This window comes from Numida meleagris, chromosome 9, assembly GCF_002078875.1.
Source record: "Numida meleagris isolate 19003 breed g44 Domestic line chromosome 9, NumMel1.0, whole genome shotgun sequence".
Taxonomy (NCBI): Eukaryota; Metazoa; Chordata; class Aves; order Galliformes; family Numididae; genus Numida; species Numida meleagris.
The window spans coordinates 7,781,153-7,804,039 of record NC_034417.1 but is presented as its reverse complement, the minus strand read 5'-3'; the positions used below and the strand labels follow the sequence as shown (position 1 = coordinate 7,804,039).

General features: G+C 38.1%; 2 protein-coding genes across 12 annotated transcripts in view; one reads left to right on the top strand and one right to left on the bottom strand.

The window, feature by feature from the left end:
- Positions 1–12,187, bottom strand: part of WDR72 (WD repeat domain 72) — a 112,436-nt gene extending 100,249 nt beyond the window's left edge. For 5 of the 9 annotated variants that reach the window (XR_002441774.1, XM_021407176.1, XM_021407179.1 and 2 more), the window contains exons 1-4: positions 12,063–12,148; positions 11,297–11,518; positions 2,493–2,654; positions 1,391–1,497 (exon numbers count right to left, since the gene is read on the bottom strand). Coding sequence is in view for 6 of the 9 variants with exons in the window: in XM_021407176.1 (XP_021262851.1) it covers positions 1,391–1,497; positions 2,493–2,645 (260 nt within the window). In the remaining 3 variants the exon portion in view is untranslated. Of the gene's footprint in view, positions 1–1,390; positions 1,498–2,492; positions 2,655–11,296; positions 11,519–11,640; positions 11,722–12,062 lie in introns of those variants that run through there. The other 4 variants (XM_021407177.1, XM_021407178.1, XM_021407183.1 and 1 more) reach the window with 4 other exon arrangements.
- LOC110403657 (protein unc-13 homolog A-like) overlaps positions 12,019–22,887 on the top strand; it is a 54,365-nt gene continuing 43,496 nt past the window's right edge. Inside the window, exons 1-2 of one of the 3 annotated variants that reach the window (XM_021407192.1) lie at positions 12,019–12,138; positions 21,929–21,958. In XM_021407192.1, the coding sequence (XP_021262867.1) occupies positions 12,054–12,138; positions 21,929–21,958 (115 nt within the window). In that variant the 5' untranslated portion in view covers positions 12,019–12,053. The remainder of the gene's footprint in view (positions 12,139–21,928; positions 21,959–22,887) is intronic. The other 2 variants (XM_021407193.1, XM_021407194.1) reach the window with 2 other exon arrangements.

Genomic DNA, 22,887 nt, shown 5'->3' with positions numbered 1-22,887 from the left:
GATTATAAGCAAGCAGTAGTTTGGTAGAAAGCAAGTATTTAAATGCAGCCAGAAAACTGTTTAGTCCTACCAATATCCAGTGCAAGCCAGCCCAGTATGGCAGAACATTCAGAATGCAAGTCTGTATGTATGTACCATATCTATAGCAAAAACTTCATTTGTTTCTTAACACATTTCATCACAGCTTTTAGTGTCTTTTCTCCCAGTATGATCTGGAAATGGTATTGCACTAACAGAACTTCAGAATTAAGATGAAAGATAGGTTCACTTCTGAAACCTTGAGCAGAATTGTCAGAGAGCAATCAAAAACTAGTTCTGCAGTCCTCCCACCTTCCTTTTCTGATGAATCTTTAAAGCTTAGACTGCCCCACTGGATAGACAGAGGTAAAGAGTTTGCTTAAGAAGCCTGAACCACACTGTTCAGTTAACATCTTCTTGTAAGCTGAAGTTTGAGAAAATTAGAGATCCTAGTGGCTGGATGGAAAGGATAAACAAGACTCTCAGTGAGAAAGTAGCACCCTTAAGATGAAGAAAGTTGTCAGCTGCCCTCTTCAAGCCACAAGACTTAACCACAGGAAGAGGTTTTAACAGAGCTGCCTTGTTAATTGGAACAGGTGAAGCTGAGATGAAAGGGGAATATCATTAAGCATCAAGACTAAGTTTTTTTAAGTAAAGTCATTAAGGAAGTAAAAAACTAGCTTGAACTGCTTTCAAAAGCTGAAATCCTCAACAGATAGGCTTCAGATTCCAGCACAAAGGATTATAAAATATTCAAGAAATAAAAGTTTGAAATGCTACCCTAGCAGGACTGTAGAAATGAGTTTGACTTAAGTAGCGTGCCAAATCACAGCAAACATACAAGAAAATCTGAAAGATCAGGAAGCTCAAGGGACATATTCCAAAGTAGCTGATGTAATTTAAGTAGACTAAGAACATCTATACCTTTTATTCAAGAGTAGTTTTTCTTGTGTTTCCAGATAGGTTCACTGAGCAAGCACAATCTGCATCAAGTACATTAGCCTCCTTCCTGATTCAATTCTTGAGATCAAACTCAGGAAGAAAAAAGTCACCATGATATTAAAATTCTGAGCCTCCCAATCCTGCTCCCATAGTCTGTTGTCTTCCATTTGAATGGAACCTAGCTGACTCTCTGAATAACTCATTCTCCTGACTACTAACTGGGTACCTGAATTTGCCAAGCTCTTCCACTGCCCAAGAGATGAATTCTTGGTTACTCTATTGTATATGAGAAATAGTCATTATCATAATTGATATTCTTTTTATATAATAGAGAAAGTGGATTAAAAACTTTCTGCCAAATGCAGAATTTGATCTACGGTTGATGTACATTTCATGATTCAAAAAATGAATTGAATATTAAGTTACCTACCCATTTTCAGTAGCACTTACTACATATGGCTGTTTCTCAAACTCTCTCGCTTTTGCCAAACAAGTTACAGAAGCAGTATGGCCAAAGAGAATTTCTTTAGATGAAATCTAGGAGAATAATACAATGGTTTAACTTAAACAGAGCATTTTCTGTGTAAAGTACCAAGATATAAAAGCTAGCAAATCCTACTTGTAGACATTATCAGTAATTGACAAAATGCTTTATATTCTTATGTTCTTCAGCCGTGTTTCTGAAATACACAGATGTGTATGGATCGTGCAAGTTTGCATGCTGCCAGTAGGAATTATAGTCTTTAATCACTGTAGTCTAGAAACCTCTCCTGAAGAATTTATGGAGTATCAAATGCTATAGAATAGGCAAAGTACAGAATCTCTCTGGCCTACACTATGCTGCAAAAGGAGAAGTGGCAGAGTGAAGCAGGGCATTGATATACAAAGCTCTTAAGCATATACTTAATACTATGCGTTCAAGTAATACCTCTGATTAGGATGAGCTTCATCATGTGCAAAGATCACCTTAATGGAAAAAAAAAGTAGCCCCATAAAAGCATAAACTAAAGAGTCAAGATATGCTTAAACTCAAATGACACAGCAAAATCCAAGAACAGAACCATCACTAAGAACACAAAAATTTGGAATTGCTTTGACTTCATTCAATTTTCAAGAAAATGGACATGAAATACGGTAGCAGCGATTTGTCAGTAGTTTTGCACTTTAATTATATCATAATTACAACATTTCATCTTTAATCCTGAAGTGACAGGCCATGCTCAACAACTGTATTAAAGAAAAAAGAATTCAGTGTAACAACTGCAGTAGTTGTACATGTTTACTTACTGCAATTACAGTACATAATATCAAAAGAATCCATGGGTCAGCAATTATCTATGAAAATTTTTCTGAAGTCTGCAAATAACTGGTTATTTGTACAGGTTTTTTTTAACATTTACAACTTTGCTTCATGTTTCCCATAATAAATCATACATTATCTTTAATAATTAATTTAAAAGCAAGAGTCTAGATAATTCCACCGTTGATAATAAAAGGTAAAACCCCAATTCATCAGTTTGGTAGAAACAAACCTTTAATTCTGATGAAAGATCCCAGAGACATATTTGCCCCTCTTGACTTCCCGTAACAATAGTCTGCTGGTCGTCTGTAATCATAATGGCAGTGATGCTGTGAGAGGGAGCAATTTTCCCCCACACTGCCACAGCTGGTATTGATACCCTCATAGCTCACACCTGAAAACAGAAAGAAGTCAAGATGATTGTAAGCCACATGGAATGTAAAAGAAATAATTAAAATAAACAACCACCAAGTAAGAAATAAAAGAAACACAACAACAGAAAAACACACACAGCACACTCAAGAGAAAAAAAAACACAACCAAGCAATTCAATCAGCATTGGAAAAGGGGAGCTACAGAAAAGCTGATGAAGTTTTTAGACTGGCTGTTGCCAATATCTCATTAACACCTTCATTAATAGCTTGAGAACAAAGTAGGGGCAGTGAAGTGTTGCTATTTTAAATCTGTGCTATGCCAAAAAGAACCAGTACTACCACAATATAAGCATCAGGAGTCTTATACCTTGCCCCACACAACATGCCTGCGCTCTGATGGGCATATGCCACTCTGTTTTCTTGCCGATTTTGTTTGGTAGTGCTACCATACTTCCCTCCCCTACCAGCAGTGTTAGCTATGCTCAACAGCAAACTACCAGAGCATGGGGGTTGGCAGGTGAACGTGGGTATCAGTAAAGAGTTTGTGGTTCCTCAAGAGGGCTGCTCTGAAAGTAACACCTCCTATTTTATTATGTTGGCCCACGACATCAGAGGTGGATGTTGGTGGTATGGCAGTAGAGGGCGAACCTTCCCACCAATATTCCCTTACATTTTGTTGCTATGTGACAGATGGCCGCATAGGGGCACTCTGACAAAATGATGTCTGACATGGAAGTGCAGATGAAGCAAAGGAGTGGAACCGAATTCCTCCATGCAGAAGAAAGAGCACCCGCTGACATTCATCAATGCTTGCTGAATGTTGATGGAGACCAAACAGTGGATGCGAGCACACTGAGGCAGGGGGTGGTACATTTCAGCAGTGGTGACAGTAACATGAAAAGCAAGCAATGTTTCGGATGGTGATGAACAGCTGTCACACCACAAAATGAAGAGTATTTTGAACAGCTCATCCACACAAATTGACAGATTACGACCAGGGTATTCCTTGGTTGTAATGGACCTGAATTTCTGCTTCGATGCATTGGAAACAATGGTGGTAACATTAGAATATGACAATATTTGCACCAGGTGAGTCCTACAAATACTCACATGGAAACAGAAAGAACAGTGCATGCAAGTTTGTCAGGGCCTATTGAAATAATACAAGGCTAAAGGTGCCAGATTCCTGGATTACATCATTACTAGTGACAAGATGTGGTGTCATCACTGATTTGAAGTAACAAAATACTCTTAATACTTGCTTGCAACACCACAGTAGTCTTCAGATATTGTGGATGATAATTGTAATGTAGTAGTATTGTAGATGGGGAGACATGGTGCAAGGCTGGTCTGCCTTAACAAGGCAAAAGAAACACAAACGGAATGTCTAGAGCGTGACAGCATCAAGATGTTCCCTTTTGTCTTCCTTATCCGGGTGTGCAGAGACTTCTCAATTGTCCTTGCATTCCACTGCAACCTTTGGGACAAAAGGAGCGTTGGGAGGAAGTAAACGCCCTCCCCAAGAACTAACAATGGACCGACAGTAGACCATCACGGTGCTAGAAGGCTAGATGACACTGAAGATCACCAAATAAGGCTATGTCTGCTGGGCAATCACAGGGGGGGTCGGGGATAGGATAATGAATTTGGGAATGTAATGAATATGTAATACATGTGAAAATATAACCTGTTCACGAACAATCAACTGGTGGAGCATTCTTGGAGAGTTCTCGATGCTACCCCAGCGCTGCCAATAAATACCTTGCTTAACAGTAACAAAACGTTGCTGTTAAGTTTCTACTCATCGACTTCTTTAAATCATCACTATGACCCAGAGAAAAAACAGCAGGCTGTGGAGTGGTAACACATGAATTCCATATCAAAGAAACCGTTCAAGACACAGTCCTCAGCAAATACGGTGATGAGCGCTGTCTTTCAGGATAATGAAGTGGTGATTCTTCTGGACTTCCTGGAACACAGACAAACCATCAGCTCTGACTGCTACATCACGATGCTGACTAAGCTGAAGGCTTGAGCTTCCAGAGTTTGGCCAGAAAAGTAGAGAGGTCTCTTTTGCAACACAATATGGGCCAGATCCCATACTAGTTTGAAGACCATGGAACACATCGCCAGTCCTGGCTGGACTGTCCTACCACATCCACCATATAGTCCAGATTTAGCACCAACGAAAGACAGACTACATGGGCAACATTTTCCTAGGAGCGACATCATCATAGCCGCTGTGAAACAGTGGGTCACCCAAGCTGCTGCACATTTTTACAAGCACAGCATACAGGCTCTTGTTTATCGCTGATGAAAATCCATAGCTAATGGTGTCTATGTTGAAGTACAGCATTTTATAGCTGAGAATGTACTCTATCAACTAGTATTATTGTGCCGTTTGTATCTGTTGTAATTTCCATGAAATAGATAGAAGGCATTACTTTTGGAGCAACCTAAGAAGAGGATGATCTATTTGCACATTTTTAAAACATAACTTAGGAATTAATAAACAGATACTGCTCTGGACAAATCATTCCATCCCTTTTTATGTAATTTTTCACATGAATATTTTGTACTTTTGCCCTTGTGTTGTGGCTGAAGTGCGAGAGAAATAGAGAACAAGGCACATGAACTTGTGTTAATATAATTGTCCTTAAATCTTCCCCCTCTTCTTAACCTTCTTTTAAATCAAGATATTGATGTACAAGATAAAGAGTATTTTGCATAAATGTTTTGACTCTAAGAATACCATGACTGCCCTAGAAATACTGTGTGCTGATTTGCACAAATGCACATATTTACACTTTGTCTGAAAATACTAGTTTTCTCAAAGATATGTAGAGAAGCTGATAGCACCTAGAGCAAAATTTCTTTTTTAAAACAATTTATTTATCAAACTATTCCTTTAAAGAGGAAGAGCATTTCCACAAAGTCAAATACTGCCCAAGGCATCTCTTGCCTGCATGTAAGCTCACCAGCACAAGTTAAATTCCTCCAGCTTTGCCCACTCAAGCATGTCTGATTCACAGCGTTAACTCATAATCCAACTTTAAATCAAGTTCCTCAGTCATGTTCCCATTTCTCCCTGCTTGCAACCTAATAAACTCGTTTGTCCTGCCTTCCTCTCACCGCCAGAAAGTACTCCCTCATGACTGTCAAAATAAAATATTCTTGTTCTTAGTTAAAATCATACCAGCTCAGTCCATCTATAATGTCTCATCTCCACCATCCTGTCCCTACATTTCTCACCAGAACCACACCACAAACCTCTTAATTTGAAAATTATCCCAATTCATACATCTTAGAGGACTTCAGCTGTACTATTTTAACAACTTTGAACCATTTATACAGCATCAAAACTTCTCTGAGAAGCTGAGTACAGTTGTTGCTCTAGAGAAGCTGCTACAAATTTAAAAGTCCATTCAAAAGCTGCAAGGGAGCAGAGGAGGAGGCATGATCTTAGACATCTTTCTAAGCACATATTCATACCAAGTTCAAGAGAAAGATAAGGGTTCTGTTTTGCTCCCAGTCAAGTCCATGGCTTACATTCATTATTTGGCTCTGCATTTTTTATAGACAGAGCTTGCTCAAAAGCATAAAGAAAGCTTTCTTTTCTTTAATATCGAGAACAATATTAAACTGTTATGTGCAGTAAAAACATATCCTGAATGCAGACTTCAGAATTCATTGGTTCCAGTGTGCATCAAGGTCTTGATAACTAGGAAGTTAACTTGTCTGAGATGTAATCTCAAATGGTTCATGTAATAGAACGATGGTTTTGACAGAATCTCATAGCTACAGAACATTCCATGATAAAAGCAACCAAGTACAAGTTTATAACTTACCTGGGGAAGGAGAAAGACTGTTACATACACAATTTAAAAAAAAAAAATCACTCTACAGATAACAATCATGATGTCAGGAGCCTTTTTCTGGCTTTGTACATTTATTATTTCACATTTCTTATGCAATCTGTAATATCAACGTGAGGTCAGTTGTTTCAAAATCCAGTTACATGCATGATGATCAGTATGGGCAGAAAAAAAGATGCTGAAATTGTTATACAATCCTGGAAGTATTATGAGATGAGAAGCACTTCGTTGTTCATTGTAGATTCAAAATTAAAATAATTGGGCAAACTAATTAACAGTAGCTACTGAAAATTTTATGAAAGCAATGTCTGTCCTCACAGTCCATCAAAATTCTGTTTGCCCAAGCATTTATATATTTGATAGACACATAAAACAGCACAAGTTGCCCCTCCAGTCTTCTTCAGTTTCATTGTAATAGTATGGTGTTAGAAACTAAGTTTTAATTACAGTCTGGTAGGTATTCACAAGAAATCCTTAAGGATTTCAGTCTATCCTTTGCCTTTATCTGCCATTTTATTAATATTTGTTTTAATTGGTGTAAAAACTTTACTTAAATACTGCATTGACTTGCAGTCTCTACATTCTACATAGCTATGACAACTCTCAGAACTTACTCCATGCTGTAAAAGTTGCTCTCTCCTTAAAAATGAGGTGTGTTATTGTCTGGTAAACAAAGATACATCTGCTCCCAAACTAAGAAAATTAGATTCATTCATTGTCCACAATACAAAACAAGTCCCTCTAAGAGCCACAAGTACCAAATATATTTAGAGAGAAAACCTTTTAAGGATAAGTGACCTAATGATGTATTTGCAAGCTTCCTGACACCACGCTGATGCCTGCAATGCTGCTCACAACTTTGCTATAAATTCCTCTTCAGAATCCCATTGTGTTCATGAATGTGAAACCAATCAACAGTATTTTGCAGTTTGTGAAGCAGCAGAGTACATGCAGGTTTTTATAGGTTTAAGCAATGCAGTAAATTGGAAAAGAAAATGAAATACTGAGAAAGAAACTTCAAATAGAAATTAGAATAGAATGGAGATGGAAGAAGGCAGAACATAATGTAAAAAAATTTTTTAAAAATACAGGGTACAGGGTAAGTGAAAAGGGAGTGATAACTGAAAAAATGGCACTCAACGAGAGGAGACAAAGATAAAGGACAAGTAAACAAGTAAGACTATCAGCAAGTAAAACAATGAGAGATGCATCATTAGATTTTTTATTTATTTGAAACTCACTAGTATTTGTCACTTCGCTCAACAAAACTAATAATCAGCTCCTTTAAGATATGTGCTCAGGTGTTTGTGTGTACAACAGAAAATATTTTTATATTTCAAGCAGTTAATGTTTCTGATCAGATGGTGGGCGACAATTAAATACTCCAGTCAGTTACTGATATTTCTATTCTACATCCCACCTCTCTGTGTTTTAATACATTTTTCAAGAACTTGCACCATTCCATACCTTTCCCTCTACTTGGCTTTGGTAGCTTCCCCTCATTTTCATTCTGGAGACCCTGCCTGCCACTGCACTTTTAGTTTAAGATTTAATGGGACTTCTGAGACCTGCCGGGCCTACACCTTCATCAGCCAGAGGAGTCACTGCTGAGTGACCACCAGATCTCCCCTGGGGTGCGACTGTACTGCTTTTACAGTCCAAGGGAGCAAGAACCTGGGACCAGGAATCAATACAACTCATTTTAACTAGCAAGAACCACCTAGTAATACCTTGTTTGTATTTCTTGAACGAGTGACACAAGAAACACTTATTTCATTCCACACAGTAATTCACCACAATCAGAAGGAGCACAGTAAGGGCAACACCATCTCCCAGCTGCTGATTACATCAAAGGTTTGCAGCACAAATTCAATTTTATGATGTTAATCTCAGCCTGCCACTCAGAAATTTTCTCTGAGGGATATGATTTTTCTCTGGATTTCATTTTAAGAATGATTTTCTTCTTCTACAATCAATAAAGATATGTTTTCATCAAAAGACTCTATCTTGGCAGAATTCAATTGGCCATTTGAAAACCTTTTGGTGACACAGTATTAATTAAAATAGTTTATGTTGCTCCTAAACTGGAAAATGGGGCAGCAAAAACACCAGCAACTTGGAACTCTTGTGCTGTACACACTGTAATAGGGTATAGTACAACGACCTGCACCTCCTTGAAGTTTGCATTACCCCATAACCTATTATTATAAGCTTGCTAGGAAAGTGTTGTGAGACATCTTTTTCCAAGAAAGAAAAGCAAAATACATGCAAGAATATAAAATCCCTTTCTTCCACCATCATTAAATGCTTCAACAACAAAAACCTTGGATATAGTAGCTGCATACGCATTTAATAACCATTAATGTACATGAGCTAACAAACTTGTTTTTAAATCACACACTAACGATCTTGTGAATATGCTGTTATTTTGGAAAAAATATACAAGTGCTTGGAGACATAAAAATGTAACTGGAAAAAGTGTTTGTTTTACTGTCTGCAAGTTTGCTGTCCTAACATCCTACCTAATAGGAGAATGGTTATCTATAAGAACAGAAGTTTTTGAGCAATCCTTCAAGTCCACAAATTCTTGGCCACTTCTAAAGCCTTAAGTATATAAACAGTATCACTTAAGTGTGCAGTGTAGTTTCTCATCTAAATGGTGAAATGCATTGCAAAAATGGCTTTAGGAAACTCATTCCTCCCTTCTTACAGGAAAGCACGTGGCAGAAGACAGACATCAGTGCCTGCAGAAGTTAAGCTTTGATTCCTACAAAGCTACATCTTATTGACATAAGGACGTGTTATATTATGCTTAACTGTACTTAAAGATTTTTTTTTTAAGTGCTGCTTCCTTGTGCTAGCAAACGGTTAGATTTGTGGATTTTTCCATTAATTATGAACGACTCTGCTCAAAAGAATTTATGTCCTTTAAGGAATTTAAGATTCCTACATGTATCAAAGCGTCTGCTAAGGTGGTTCCACCTCTAAGTTTCTGACCTACATTCCTTGGAAAACATAAAGTAATGAACTTTAAGTCCATGTCAAGAATTCTCATAGATAGAAGCCAAAGTCATGTATCACCTACAAGAGCTTTGATGAACTTTCATTTTTATGAAACATCACATTCTGTAACAAACTAGCTATAACTAAGCCTACAGAACGCATTATTTACTCTGCTTTAATACAGAAGAAAATCTAGCAAGGTCAAGACGTTAAACCTGAAAAACTTAAAAATAAAATCTCCAAGTGAAAGGTAGCAAATATGCATGAAAGATAGAGTCACTCAGTTTGTCTTCCCTGAGTGACCTTGAAGTCACTGAAGATAAATTGTCAGAAGGGTGTTGGTCTGTGTTCAGCTGCACTGTACTCCAGAATGTTGAGATAACAAACAAAATTGGAATCAGATGCTAGAAATAAAACATTTCACCAGCCTTTGGCTTTTGGGTAGTGATGCAATAATCACTAATTAGTAGTGTAATCAAGCACATCATAATGAAAGTTTCCCAACTGTGACAGTTTGAGAACTTCTCACTTTTCCCTTTTGCTCTTCGAGTACTCATTATTACCAAACAGGCCTCTACACAATGTTCCCTGCTATGGGGCACAGAACTGTTTAGTGTAAACAGCTCTAAATGATTTATAATATACACACAGCCAGATCCATACAAAGACACAGTTTATTATGAAGCAAAACCAAAGTCCGAACCTGACTCAATGCTTTGCAACGCACAGATTGCCCTCCTTGTTACAGTATATTTCTAGTTTTAACATACAAAGCGTTTAATGAGAAGCTTGCTCCTGTCATGCCATCAGCCCTGAAAGCAGCACAGACCTTTCAAGCAGAACCAGCTCACACAACAGCTGTTTCTGTAATGAGCGTTCCCGAAGTTCATATACCCTTAACGAGGGCATTACCAATTTGTTGAAGTTACACAACGTATTCAGGAAACACCACTATGTTACGTAATAGAATCATGAAGGCTGGAAAGACCGCTAAGATCACAGTCTAAGAACCAACCCATACCTGTGACTGCTTGAGACCATACATACCCTTCAGTACCACATTTAGTCTTCTCTTGAGCACCTCCAGGGACAGTGACTCCACCACTCCCTGGGCAGCCTGTTCCAGTGCCCAACCACTCATAGAGTTTTTCTTAATATCCAACCTGAACTTCCCTTACAGAACTTAAGGCCATTTACCTCTTGTCCTATTGCCATTACCCAGGAGCAGATGCCGACCCCCACCTCACCACAACCTCCTTTCAGGGAGCTGCAGTCCTAGCAATGACTGGAGAAATAACTGTGACCACAGGGCTCTAAGTGAGCCCTCTTGATCAAAAGAGCAGAATTCCTATACCAGAACCATTACTAAGAAACAAGGTATGGAAGGTGTGTGTACATCTCTAGACATTTTAGAATCTAAACACCCACGTGAGACATCAAACATCACGAATTAAAGTTGATATACTACGCAGTTATACAGCTGTTACTGACAGATCTGCAGACAGACCAAAACCAATTACAAAATAACAGTTAAAAGAGAAAGAAAGCCCTACTCAATCAAGTTTCCCAGCTGCCCGGGGACGAAGGAGGGTCGCAGAGGCCGCGCACAGCAGAGCCCTCCCGCCCGTCACTCCCTTCCCCCTGCTAAACCCGAGCGCTGCGCGGGGGCTACAGAATCGAAGCCGCGGGAGCAGCGCGTGCCTCGCCCCGCGCTGTGGGGAGGCCGCACTCCGCACTCAGGGGTGTGCTGACAGGAGCCGAGCTGAGCCGATACAGCCCCTTACCTGCAGCGGCTCCGGGCACCGCGAGCAAGGAAAACACCGAAGGGAGAGGCAGAGAGCGAGGCCAGGCTGCGTCCTGCTCCGGAGGGGGGGGTGACACGCGGCTCTGTGCCCGCCCCGGGCAAGGGACGGCGGCCGGAGCAGGGCTGGCACAAACCGCCCACAGCTCGAGCTCACACGGCAGCTCTCCGCCTCGACAGCTCAAGGGGGGAGAGGACGGAGAGCCTGGAGGAAGTAGGAACAAAACAACAAGAAAATAGGGGAGAAAAAAAAAAAGGTACGTAGGAAATAAAAAGTACATAGGGTCAAACTTAGGCGATACCAACACAGCTCGTCCGTCCACCTACCCCTCGCCGATGAGGCGGGGTCGAGCCCCACTCAGGGCGGGTCTGACAGGTGAGCGCCCGCCCCTCAAAGCTCCCCCCACCTGGCGATGGAACTCAGGGGGTGTTTAACTACGTGCCCTGCACGAGGTACTGCACGAAGAGGTATTGTGCTTCTGCTCGCGGCAGCGGGGCACAGGTGTCCCGTGAGGGGCGGGCGAGGCACGGAGCGGCCGCTGTGAGTCCCCAGGTGGGTGCTGCGGGGCAGCGTGATTCCTCACAGGTGTGCGGACCCGTGTCTGAGAGCAGCGCGGCGCGAGCGGGGCTTTGTGCAGCCCGGGGGGGGGTATGTGCTGCTCAGCTTCGAGGGCGTGAAGAGAGCTGAGGTGGGCTGCAGTGAATGCAGAGTGAGCAGGAGGAGAGAAGCAAGCAAATGGATGTGGTACCTTTTGGTTCGTGAGCGTGTATTTTTCTTGCTCTGGGTGGCAGACATAATGAAGCTGAGACCTGAAAGCTGTTCCTGTGAGTATCCGGTATGGACAGGCTGTGGTGTGTGCGTGCGAGCTTGTCATAGTAGCTGAAAAGCTTTAATGGGGCTGTTATTAAAGAGTTTGTGTCTCTAAATGTACAACTTCCTAATTCTGCTTTCTTTCTATTTGTTAAAATGATATTAAAATGTATAGGGACCTGAGAGTGTATAAAGAGATTTAAGTGTCTTTTTAGTGCCCATGGTTTTCCTATTTTAATGCAACAACTAACGTGGTGCCTTAAGTGTGACATGTTTTATTTTAATCTTATTGAGTGCATGCTTATGTTAGGAGTGTTTCCCTGTGGGGTCTGCTTTAAGATAAAGAATAACATTCCAAAACATATTGATGTGCTTGTAGTCTTCATGCAGGGGGTGCGTCATAGAGGTGAGTAACCTCTATGAAGAAGTGTGTAAAGTTTGTGGAACTTTGAAACGTGCTTCCCCCCACCAAGTTCTGTGGTTTAGCTTTTGCAAGACTTATCATTCACTTGGTTATTTATTTTATTTCTTCTAAACAACTTGAGAGATAAGACTTCTAACGCCTCTTTACTTTGTGAATAATTTGACATAGGCAAGTTACAACCACTGAAAATGGAACCCTAACGCAAATGGTGATGTTCAGTTAGACTGAACGTCTACAAGTGATAAAAAAACAAGTATGGTACTTTATGTGAAAACTTTAAAAAGTACCTGTTTCTGAGACTTTGGTAATAGTCATACTGAAAGCAAAACAGGATGATAAAAGTTTATTTTTAAAGAAGTATTTTTATGTCCCAACTTGTGTTAAGTGTGAATCAGTTATTGGTGTATTTGCCCTAACTTTTGAGTGATATTTCTGAATGTGACTAGGACTGATCATACTCTTGAGTTCAACGTAGATCACTTTTCTATGCTGAAGGAACTATGCTGACCTGTTGGGATCCAGAGGGTAAGGACAGTTAACAGGTCAAAAAATGCACAAAGTATAGGGGTACGGATAGTGAATGACACAGACATGGGAAGAATCTCTTCTGAAGGAAGTAAGCTGTGGGTTTGTTTGTTTGTTTTTCTCTGAAAGGGAACTTCCTGCATTAAAGCTTCGGTCATTCCTAATTCTGTTCCTTGAGTACTGTTTTCACATACACTTACAGAAGATAAGCATTCTAAACTCTGCTCTCTTCCTAATTTTCTGTCTGACATACAGACCACATCATTTTAACTAAATTTCTGGTGTGCGTGTGAGTTTTTCTGATTCTTCTGTTGAAGATAGCTTGTTCTGGTTCATTGAGTGCTCATTCAGAAATGCCATGTTCCATTGCAAGCTTGGACACCAGCCTATGCAGAAACATCATGCAGCTAACTTCTGTGTTAGTGTCTTGCTTTCCCAAAAATGTAATTGGATAAAAATGAAGCTTATCATCATGAAAGTAAAACTTGAAAATTATGAATGAAAAGCACTTAAACAAACAAAACAAACCCAACCCACCAAAAACAACAACAAACAAAAAGAACCCTCAAACTTTGAAAACTTCCCAGACCTTTTTTGAAAAGAAAAAAGGGAGGGAGCTGTTTCTGATGATCTGGCATTGTGTAAGTACTTATTCCTATTTTTCACTATAAATTTCAGTTCATGAATTTATTAATATTCAAAGCCATGTAATACTTTCAGTTGTTTCTTATTGTAATCAATAATTATTTTCTCTAGCTTTCTTCTCTTCATCTCCATACAAAAACTTACCCTTTTATTTGAACGAGCAGCAATGTAACTCCTATGAACTAAAGTATTCATCTGGCCTCATCTAGTAACCAAAGCTTGTTTTTGATGCGAATATGAGCAATTAGGAGTTAACAATGTTATTGACAGATGTCATACCAAAGAATGAATGCAGTAGCTTAGATTGCATTAGGGAAGAGTTTTCAAGTAGTGAGAATTTATCATATTAACTTATTTTCCATCAGTATTTCACGTTATACATATCACGTTTTGTAGCAAGCATGTACGTTTTTGCTGATGTGAGGCGATGAAGAAGCGCTATATGTAATACACCTTTTACGACGCTAGAGGGAGCCAGGGGAAAACATGGAGAAAAACACTTCCACTAACTGCTTCATTTTCTGGAGACAGCGGGAAGAAAATTCGTTGTTATTAAATTGATGTTTAACTAGATTAAGCTTCTAGAAGTACACGTCTTTCTTCTTTCTTCTCAGAGCTATTTTAGATCCATTTTCTTGCTATATTTAGTTTTTTTGTTTTCTTGAGGGAAGGATGCAGAGTACCTATCTTTTTAACAGTAAACAGTAAGAGAATTTGTGGGACCATTTTCCCCTACTTTAAAATTCCCCATAATGAACAACGTAACCACACCTTTCCCTGTAGTCTTCTGTGCAATCATATAATACAGGCAAATATAAAAGCAATGTGTGTTTCCAGGAGTTCTTCATTTGCTTTTGCAGGGCAAGAAAAAGCAGGAAAAAAGACTTGCACCTTCCTTTTTCAGAAGAACAGGAAATAGTAGTGCTTCTGGTGAATTCGTACTCAAAGTGCCTTTAGGGCATAAGGTGATGTTAAAAGTGAGGGATGAACATGCTGAGCTGCTACGGATAGTTAGGAATAGTGATTTTTATAGGGAACACTGGAAATCTAACCACTTATGTTTGCTAAATAAAGATATAGGAAATAAATACTGATAGTTCAAATCCTTTTCTTGAATACGAGTCTTTCAAAGCTAGTTGAAAAGATTACAGTTTTAGAAAGACAAGCAAAGAGGCTGTATGGATTAAATGTGAACATTGAGTGTCCCAAATGTGGAAAACTTTTGAAAGCACTAAGAGAACACATGTGAAACTTGTAGCGTATGCAGCTAACTTTAGTCTGCTTTACAGAACATTCTGCTAAATCCCAAGATACTCAAATGAAGACAGTCAAGCTTATCTGCCTGCTTATTTTTATTTTTTTAATTTTATTTTTATTGTTGCTAAAGGAATTATCTTTTTTGCAGTATAATTACACTGATGCTAAAAAAAGCTGACCAGAGTTCCACTGCATCTCTAATGCAGAAGGATGACTATATAACTATATGTGTAAAAAACAATAAAGCGATAGAAAGAAAATGGCACCCATCTGAGATACATGCTTAGGAGATAGGCCAGATTAAAAAAAATCTAGTGAATAAAATGAATAAAACTGAATGGTATGAAGAAATAAAAATGGTACCTTGCTTCAAAAGATTTCTGTTCACTTCAAAAAATAATTTAAGAAAAACTTAATTTTCTTCAGGAGTATATTTAAATCAAGAAATAATGTGACTTTATTTTTTTTTCTTCCAGGCTTTTCACATGTAGTACAAAAATTTATATTTTAGTGTTGCTTTGTGTGTGTTTTAAGAGGCAAATTAGATCTGAAACAATTCAAGATCATTCACTACCAAAAAGTTCTTGCTGACCTCCAGAACAAACCAAACATTCCACTAGGTGTCTCTAAATGTGAAGTAAAAGTAGTCTAGAAAGTAGCTGTGTGCGCACATCAGGATGTGTGAAATGCATGAAAGAGACTAGAAATGTGCCTCTGGTGAGCCAAGTTTCTTAGCCCTTTATTCTTCTGGAATTAAACTGAACAGTTGAATTCCAGTAGGAGCAATCAATTTCACAGAAATAGCACTAATGGTGAAGTAAGAATTTTTAGAAAATCAAAGCTAACTGAAAATAGATGCTAAAAAGTAAATAGGATTTTCTTTAGTTTTATGTATCTTTGCACTAAGGCGTATCTTATCTATCTATACAGAGGCCTTCTGGGGCACGTCGCTTAATAGTTCTAAGTAATTCCCTCACTGAAGAGGCTTAGGGTCAGAAGAGTATCCAAACCGAATAAGCATAATCTGCAGTATGTGATCCTCTTCTCAGTTAGCATATTGGTGCAGTGATTGATTTGTATGTATTTGGTATCTATTTATATATATATATATGTTTATGTTATCGTCTTCTTCATACTGAGATGCCAGAGTGCTGTATAGATGTTAATTCCAGCACTACTTTGATAAGGCAGATAAGTGATAATTCTTCAGTCTTTATGAAGTGGGATTCAAGGAAGGAAAGATGAAGAACATGTAGAGTAGCATGCAATATTTTATACAAAAAAAAAAAATCAATCGTGTTTTGCGGGATTAAATGGGATGGGTGGTGCCTGCGAGCACCAAAGGAGGAATCGGGGAGTCACGGCGGGTGGTGCCTGCGAGCACCTGGGAGGAGCAGCGGGGGTCACGGGTATATGGGGCGGTCGCGTGTACAGGTATAAGTAGCCTTGTTGCGCAGCATTAAATTGGCATTTCGGCGCTACATACCGTGTATGTGTCCCGTATGCCCCTGCACGCAGAGGTGCGGACGGAAGGGAAGCCTTAGTACGTTGTCGTAGACAACAGTGTTTTATCTAGATGTTGAAACAACATTTTCTAAAGCTTAGCCCTAAATTAAAGTTAAACTTCTGTCATTAACTTCAGGTACCGTTATTCTTATATCTTTAGGTATCATTCTTATTGAAATGTTTATTCACTATGTGCTTTGTGAATAACATAAAATGTTTCAAACAACAAACTTTTGTAAATGGGCAAAATAGAGTTCATCAAACTAATGTATCAAGATGATTGTTCTTAAGCCCAGAATACATGATTTATTATCCTCAACCATAGTTGTGCCTATCTTCAGGAGTTAAGGAACAAGCTGATCTAATTTGTTGTTCCTATCTTTAATATTGTTCATAACTTCTTAGACTCAGAAATCAGCTGATTGATTTTTCTGCTTATCTTCTCACTTTCATGTATCTCTTGATAGCATATTTTAGTACTGAGTTCATTATTTCTACCTTTTATCACTTATGAGCTCTCATGAAAATTATTAGTATACAACCGGGAATGCAGAATCTGTATTTCTGAAAGGCAGAAAAAAAGCCTGTCTGGATTTCTCTTACTTTTCTGGTTGAATTCCTTCTCACTGGTTTCAGGTTTGTTTTCTGATTGCAATTAAGATCTGTTTATCTTTGAGCTTAATCTGAATTGTGCTAATTTATTTCCTGTAATAGTACGAAAATCCCCTTATGCTGGCTTTTATTTAAAACAATGACTGACCTTTAGGGAAAGGCCAGTTTATATCCTCTTTTGAGGTGACTGGCATCTTTGCTTCACATTCTAGTGAGATATTAAGAAGGTATTAATTGAAGTTAATGAGATAAAAATTTCGCTCACCTCATGAATTTTCAAAGGACCAATTTCACTTTCTTCTCAATAGAGGAATTTCAGTACAAGGAAGATTAAATTCTGGAGTTCCAAAGATGAAAGTTCTTTAAAAATCTGTATGTGGCTCAGGATAAAAGTAGCCAGGAAAAGATGGCTTCATAATATTTGTATAGAAATATGATTCAAGGAAACTGTTCCTACGCTCCATACTTAAGTATCTACTGAAGTTTGGCTAAAAGGTCTTTTTTTTTTTTTTTGCACTGTTTTTTTCATATTATTTCTTATAACAAAGAATTCTTAAAAATGTATTTTCCTTGTGAGAATTGAGTGGTTATCTTCCGTGTTTTTGCAATCACATTCAAATATTTTTTGATCCTTGTTCTCCTTACACAACGCATAAATTATGTGTTTGTGACCATATTTGTTGCATTATGAGTATCCTGTGGAGGAAGAACTTCCTGAGAAGAACAATGTGTGGTTTTAATGCCAAGTAGGTAAATAATCAAACTGAAATCTCCTTGCTTTCAATGCTGCGCAGCTTCAAATTGTTAATATGTGCTACTTAAGTCAGTACAAAGAAATACTGTAACAGAACTACTGTTAAAAACAAAAAGGAACAGGACAAATTTGCATATATCTTTCAGAAGATCACTCAAAGATGTTAAGTATCAGCTTGGTATCTTAATAGAAGCACCATACCCTGTTCTCCATCTGCAGTTCTGACCTGTGGTGGTTTTGATATAGTCTGGCTAGAAGTGCAAGGCAATTAATTCTGTAATTTTTTTTTGTTGTTTTCCTGCATTCTTGATTCTAGATATGGATCTGCATTTTTAGAACCTGTTGTATCAGGCATTAAATAAGAAATGATAAAATGGAAGAAGAAAACGTAGGGGAGAGTGTGACTAAGTGATAGGATATTTACTTGAATGTGCAGAAACTGCTGGCAAGTGAAACATGCTTGTTATATGGCAGCTTATGCTCTTGTTCTTTAGCCAAACACTGTAATGACTGCATGTTCCTGCTCAGAGCTCTTTGCTATTCTATTGTTAAGTATAATGTTTTTTTGAGTGAAAGACTGCTTACGCTAAACATATTCTCAATCCACAGAGATGCTCTGCTAGTGTTCGGGTATTCTCTTTGTATTTCCTGCTGTGTAATCACAGCAGCTTTCCCAGTTGCTGTGACACCACAGTAAATAAACCACAATGACTCGTAGCTGCTGGAACCTAAGTATTCAAGGGTCTAATGGAAAATTTAATTGTATGTATTCCCCATTAGTAGCTTGCTTCCATCTGGAAATGTGATCTTTCTTGTGATGGTCCTTTATGGGTGGGTTTCTTGTGTTTTCTGTTGTTTTTGTGATTACTCACTCAAATTGAGTCATTTTCTAAATTTTCAATGTCTGTTTGTGGCTGAGCTTTTGAAATTATACACTTGTGTATGTTGTGCAAAAGTGAAAATGCAAGAGAAGGTATTTAAAAAAATAAAATAAAATTTATGAGCCATAACTTTCTTATTTTTTAAAACGTCCACATTATCATTATTTTTCTTCCTGTTTGAAGTCTAAACTAGTCCTGCTTTAAGAAAACTGTGTGATCATTCATGGTACCAGAACAGTTCATTATATATCAGATGACAAATGTAGATGTGCAAAAACACAGTTCTGCTTGTTTGTTGAGGGTGCTGCAGTTAGAGACCCTATCTGAGAACAGGGGAATCTCAGTGTTCTGCATCAAGGGCCCCAAGTGGAAGGAAGGGAAGTTTGTACAGATTCAGAAGAATGCTGGGATTACATTATGTAACTGATTAATGCTAAAACTTATCATTGACTACATTTACTGAACCTTGAGAACAGTGATTGCACCTATGTTCTGAGCAAGTATTTCTTAATTTGACCCAAATGTGAGATAAGAATTGGATTCTCAGCCTAATGCTAGACTTAGCTCTGTTAAGTTCACTGGAATTTCACTTTTTGCATAAGGTGAGAGGCTGGCTCTGGGAGGCTTGTTCAGAATAAACAGAATTCCAAGGAGACATCTGTAAGCACATTGGTCTGAGAAGTAATCATAACAGCTTTACATCGTAATATAGTAGCACAAACCTAAAGCCAGTGTTAGACACTTATGGGGTACCATAAAGACTGTGTACATCCTGCAGAGTGACTGCAGACTTTCATGAAATTAACTGTGCACCGTGTTTGATTGTGTTGTACTCAACATAGAATAGGCCGTTGTATTATGGAATTGCTGTGGTTGAAAGGGAGCACTTCAGATAGCTTAGTCCAGTGTTCCTGCTCCCGTGGGGGCAGTGAGAAGAGGTTGCCCAGGATTGCGTGCTGTCAGGTTTTGAGCTTCTGCAAGGATGGAGACTCCACATTCTCTCTGGACAAACTTTATTTCAGTATTAAATTACCTTCATGATAAAATACTTACATTGTTCAGATGAAATAATTAAAACTTGTGCCTATTGTCTTCTGTCCTGTTATTAGGAAACACAGAGAAAAGTGAGTCTTGTTTTCCAATCTCCTGTGAGAGATTTATAAACACTGATAAATTTCCCCTCACCCCTCTGGCTTCTTTCTCTTTTCCAGGTTAAACAGTCTCAGCAGTCACTTTTTATTGAATTTCTCTTGAACTGCAAACAACCTCTCAGTAGATCCTGAGCTTAAAAGGTCTATGTCTCCCTTTCTGCAACAATAGAACTACAAGTTCACGGAGTGTATTAAAATTAAACTTGTCTCTGTCTGTGATATTTATTTGCATTTTATTTTAGTAAATTGAGCCTATTTTTACATATCTATAGCTAATACAGCAAACGTTCTGACTGTGTGAACCCATGTGTAGAATATTAAGCCTTTTGTATTCTATTTCCAGTGCTTTCAAAGTATTAAAAATGAAAGTTTAAGAAATCCTGGAGTCTGTTCCTGATGAAATCATTGCTCCATGTTTGTTATTGCTGGACAGAGATGGCATTCAGGAATGTTATTTAGGCTAGAGGCAGCTGTGTATGTCAGATAGACGCTGAGGAAATGAGGGTGAGGAAACAGCTGTAATAATTTTTCCATTCCTTTTCCATCTCTGGATGTTTACTGAAGCAGAAAGAATTTGTCATTGGTCTTTCACTGGTCTTTTAATTGGCTGGCTTTTCTCCATTTAGAACATGGGAGGAGTGTGTAGGAAAAGTGAAACATGTAACACACGCTTGCATTGAAGAAACAGGAGGTAAAGAGTAATTTAATCTTCACCAAGACAAACTATTTAAAGTTGCTTCTTAAATTCTTTCTTCTGGAATGGAACTTCTCTCTGTAAAAGGTAGGTTTCTCTTATCAAGCAGGCTTCTTCACCAGTACAACATATTTAGTAGGTAGCTATTTGAACCTTCAGAGACTGCGGATGTGCATTGTTGATTTATGTGAAGGGGGAGGGGGTCCTTCTTGTAGTGCTTCCTTCAAGGGAAGTCAAGCAAGTGCCATGTGTTAATTCTTTGCTCTTGCAGTGTAGTCAAACTGTTAGAGTGTTTGGAGCCACAATCTGCCTGTGGCTCAGTGAGAGTTTGATGGCCTCTCTCTGTTTGCCCTGAAAGTGAAAGCTTTCTCACCACACAAAACAGAGTGGAATTATTTAGGTAGACATTTTGTAAATATGTTGCAATTCCATAGAGTACTTAAAGATATTTAGGAACAGGTGAAAGCAAGAATGAGGAAAAGGAAGGTAGATAAACAAGTGGGACCAGAGACAGAAAATAGAGCTAAGCTGTGGAGGCCTTTCTAGTGTAAAGGTATATACTTGAAATTTTGCCACTTATTTATTTACCGGTAATTATTAGATCATAATTATACTAGTGAAGTACACAATACACATAAAAATTGTAGGGCTGCAGTGTTGCTTCAGTCAGATATATCTGAACTGTCTTACATGTGGTGGTATGGCAGGAAAAAATGTTTCTCTGCTTTAAAGTCTAAATTAAATGATATTTAATAGCCATACACCAGATCTGAAGTAATGACCTGGTTACCATATTTACCAAAAATCTATATCTCACAGTACAGTTGGCTCCAGAGAATTCTTCATCAATGGGAGTGGCACCTCAGAGTGGAACATACACTGGTAAAATAAATAAATGAATCAGGATTCAAAATGCAAACTTGTAAATCAGCGAAGTGTTTGCTGCAGCATGTCTTTTCTAGTGGGCAGAGTAAATACTGTATAAAAAGTACTTCTTAACAGGGTGCTAGACATTAGCTTTGATTATGTGAGGACTGAGCTTTCTGTGATGTCTATTATTTAGAACTTTGAACTATCATTAGGAGGTGATGGATAGTGGATAATTAAGAATTATCTAGTCTCCATTCTACCTTTGTACTGATCCATGTATTTATGAAGTTCAATAAACTGTAAAACAAACTTTCCACATCTTTTCCAAAAATGTTTTAAGAAATAATATTGTTACAATGATGTTTATATTTTGAAGTGTTATGCTTTTCTGTTGATTTTTTTAAAACCATTGAAATATCTTAGATTTAAAAAAAAAATCATTGTACATTGTCAAGGGATGAATAAAATCTTTTTTTCTCTTTTAGTAAAAAAGGGAAGGTTGGATAAGACAGCTGGTAAGTCTGATTTCCTTTTTAATTTCTGCTTTACTTTTATTTAATACGTGTCATAGTAAACTGTTTGAACTTTAGGTGACTGTCATGCATCTCAGCAGGAGTTCAGCACAAAACATGTGAGGAAATAAAACTACTTTAAAGATTAAAAAAATGGACTAAGTTTATTTTAAGTTGCTAATTGTTACTGTCTCAATCAAGTTAAAAGACATTTCCATTTTAAAAATTAATTATACTTCCTTTGACCTAAATTGGTCTTGATTCACAAGAATCTCTTTATTAAAAAGAGTGCAGGCATTTAACTTCACTTCCTTTTCTTGCACAATGTTGTCCAGAGGCTCCCATTTTTTACTGAGAATTGCAATAATGTTTTTGTGGAAACAAAATTGGTTATCATTAAACAAAATCTGTGACCCCTTTCCACTGCCAGAGTAGCTGAGTAACGTTTTGTTTTGACAGCTTTTCTTGAAGGAGAATGCACTATCTGCTGTTATGCGGAAGATTACTTTTACGTTTTGTTACTCAATATAACCCATGAAATCTAAAGAAGACTAATTAGTGATAAAGCACTGAAAAATAGTGACTATATCCAGGGAAAAGCTAGAGAGGCCAAGGAACTCTTGAAGCAGTCTTAAAGGGCAGATGACAAATTTTCAAGCAAGAAAAAATGATGCAGGCAGACAAAATTTTCTTTAGTTCGTATGCTAGAAAAGAAGCTAGAAAAGATGGAAAATAATCAGGATTTATCACCATTTTTAGTAGTAATCTTGTTCATTGCTCTATTTTTTTTTTTGTTGTTGTTATGGTTTCCTTTAAAGGAGATGAATTTTAATTTGGGCTGAGGTTGCTATGGAGATCTTGTTTTTTTTTTTTAAGTTTAGAAATAGGTACAGGTGCTCAGTATAGCTGAATTAATTTAGGTTGTTGTTTTT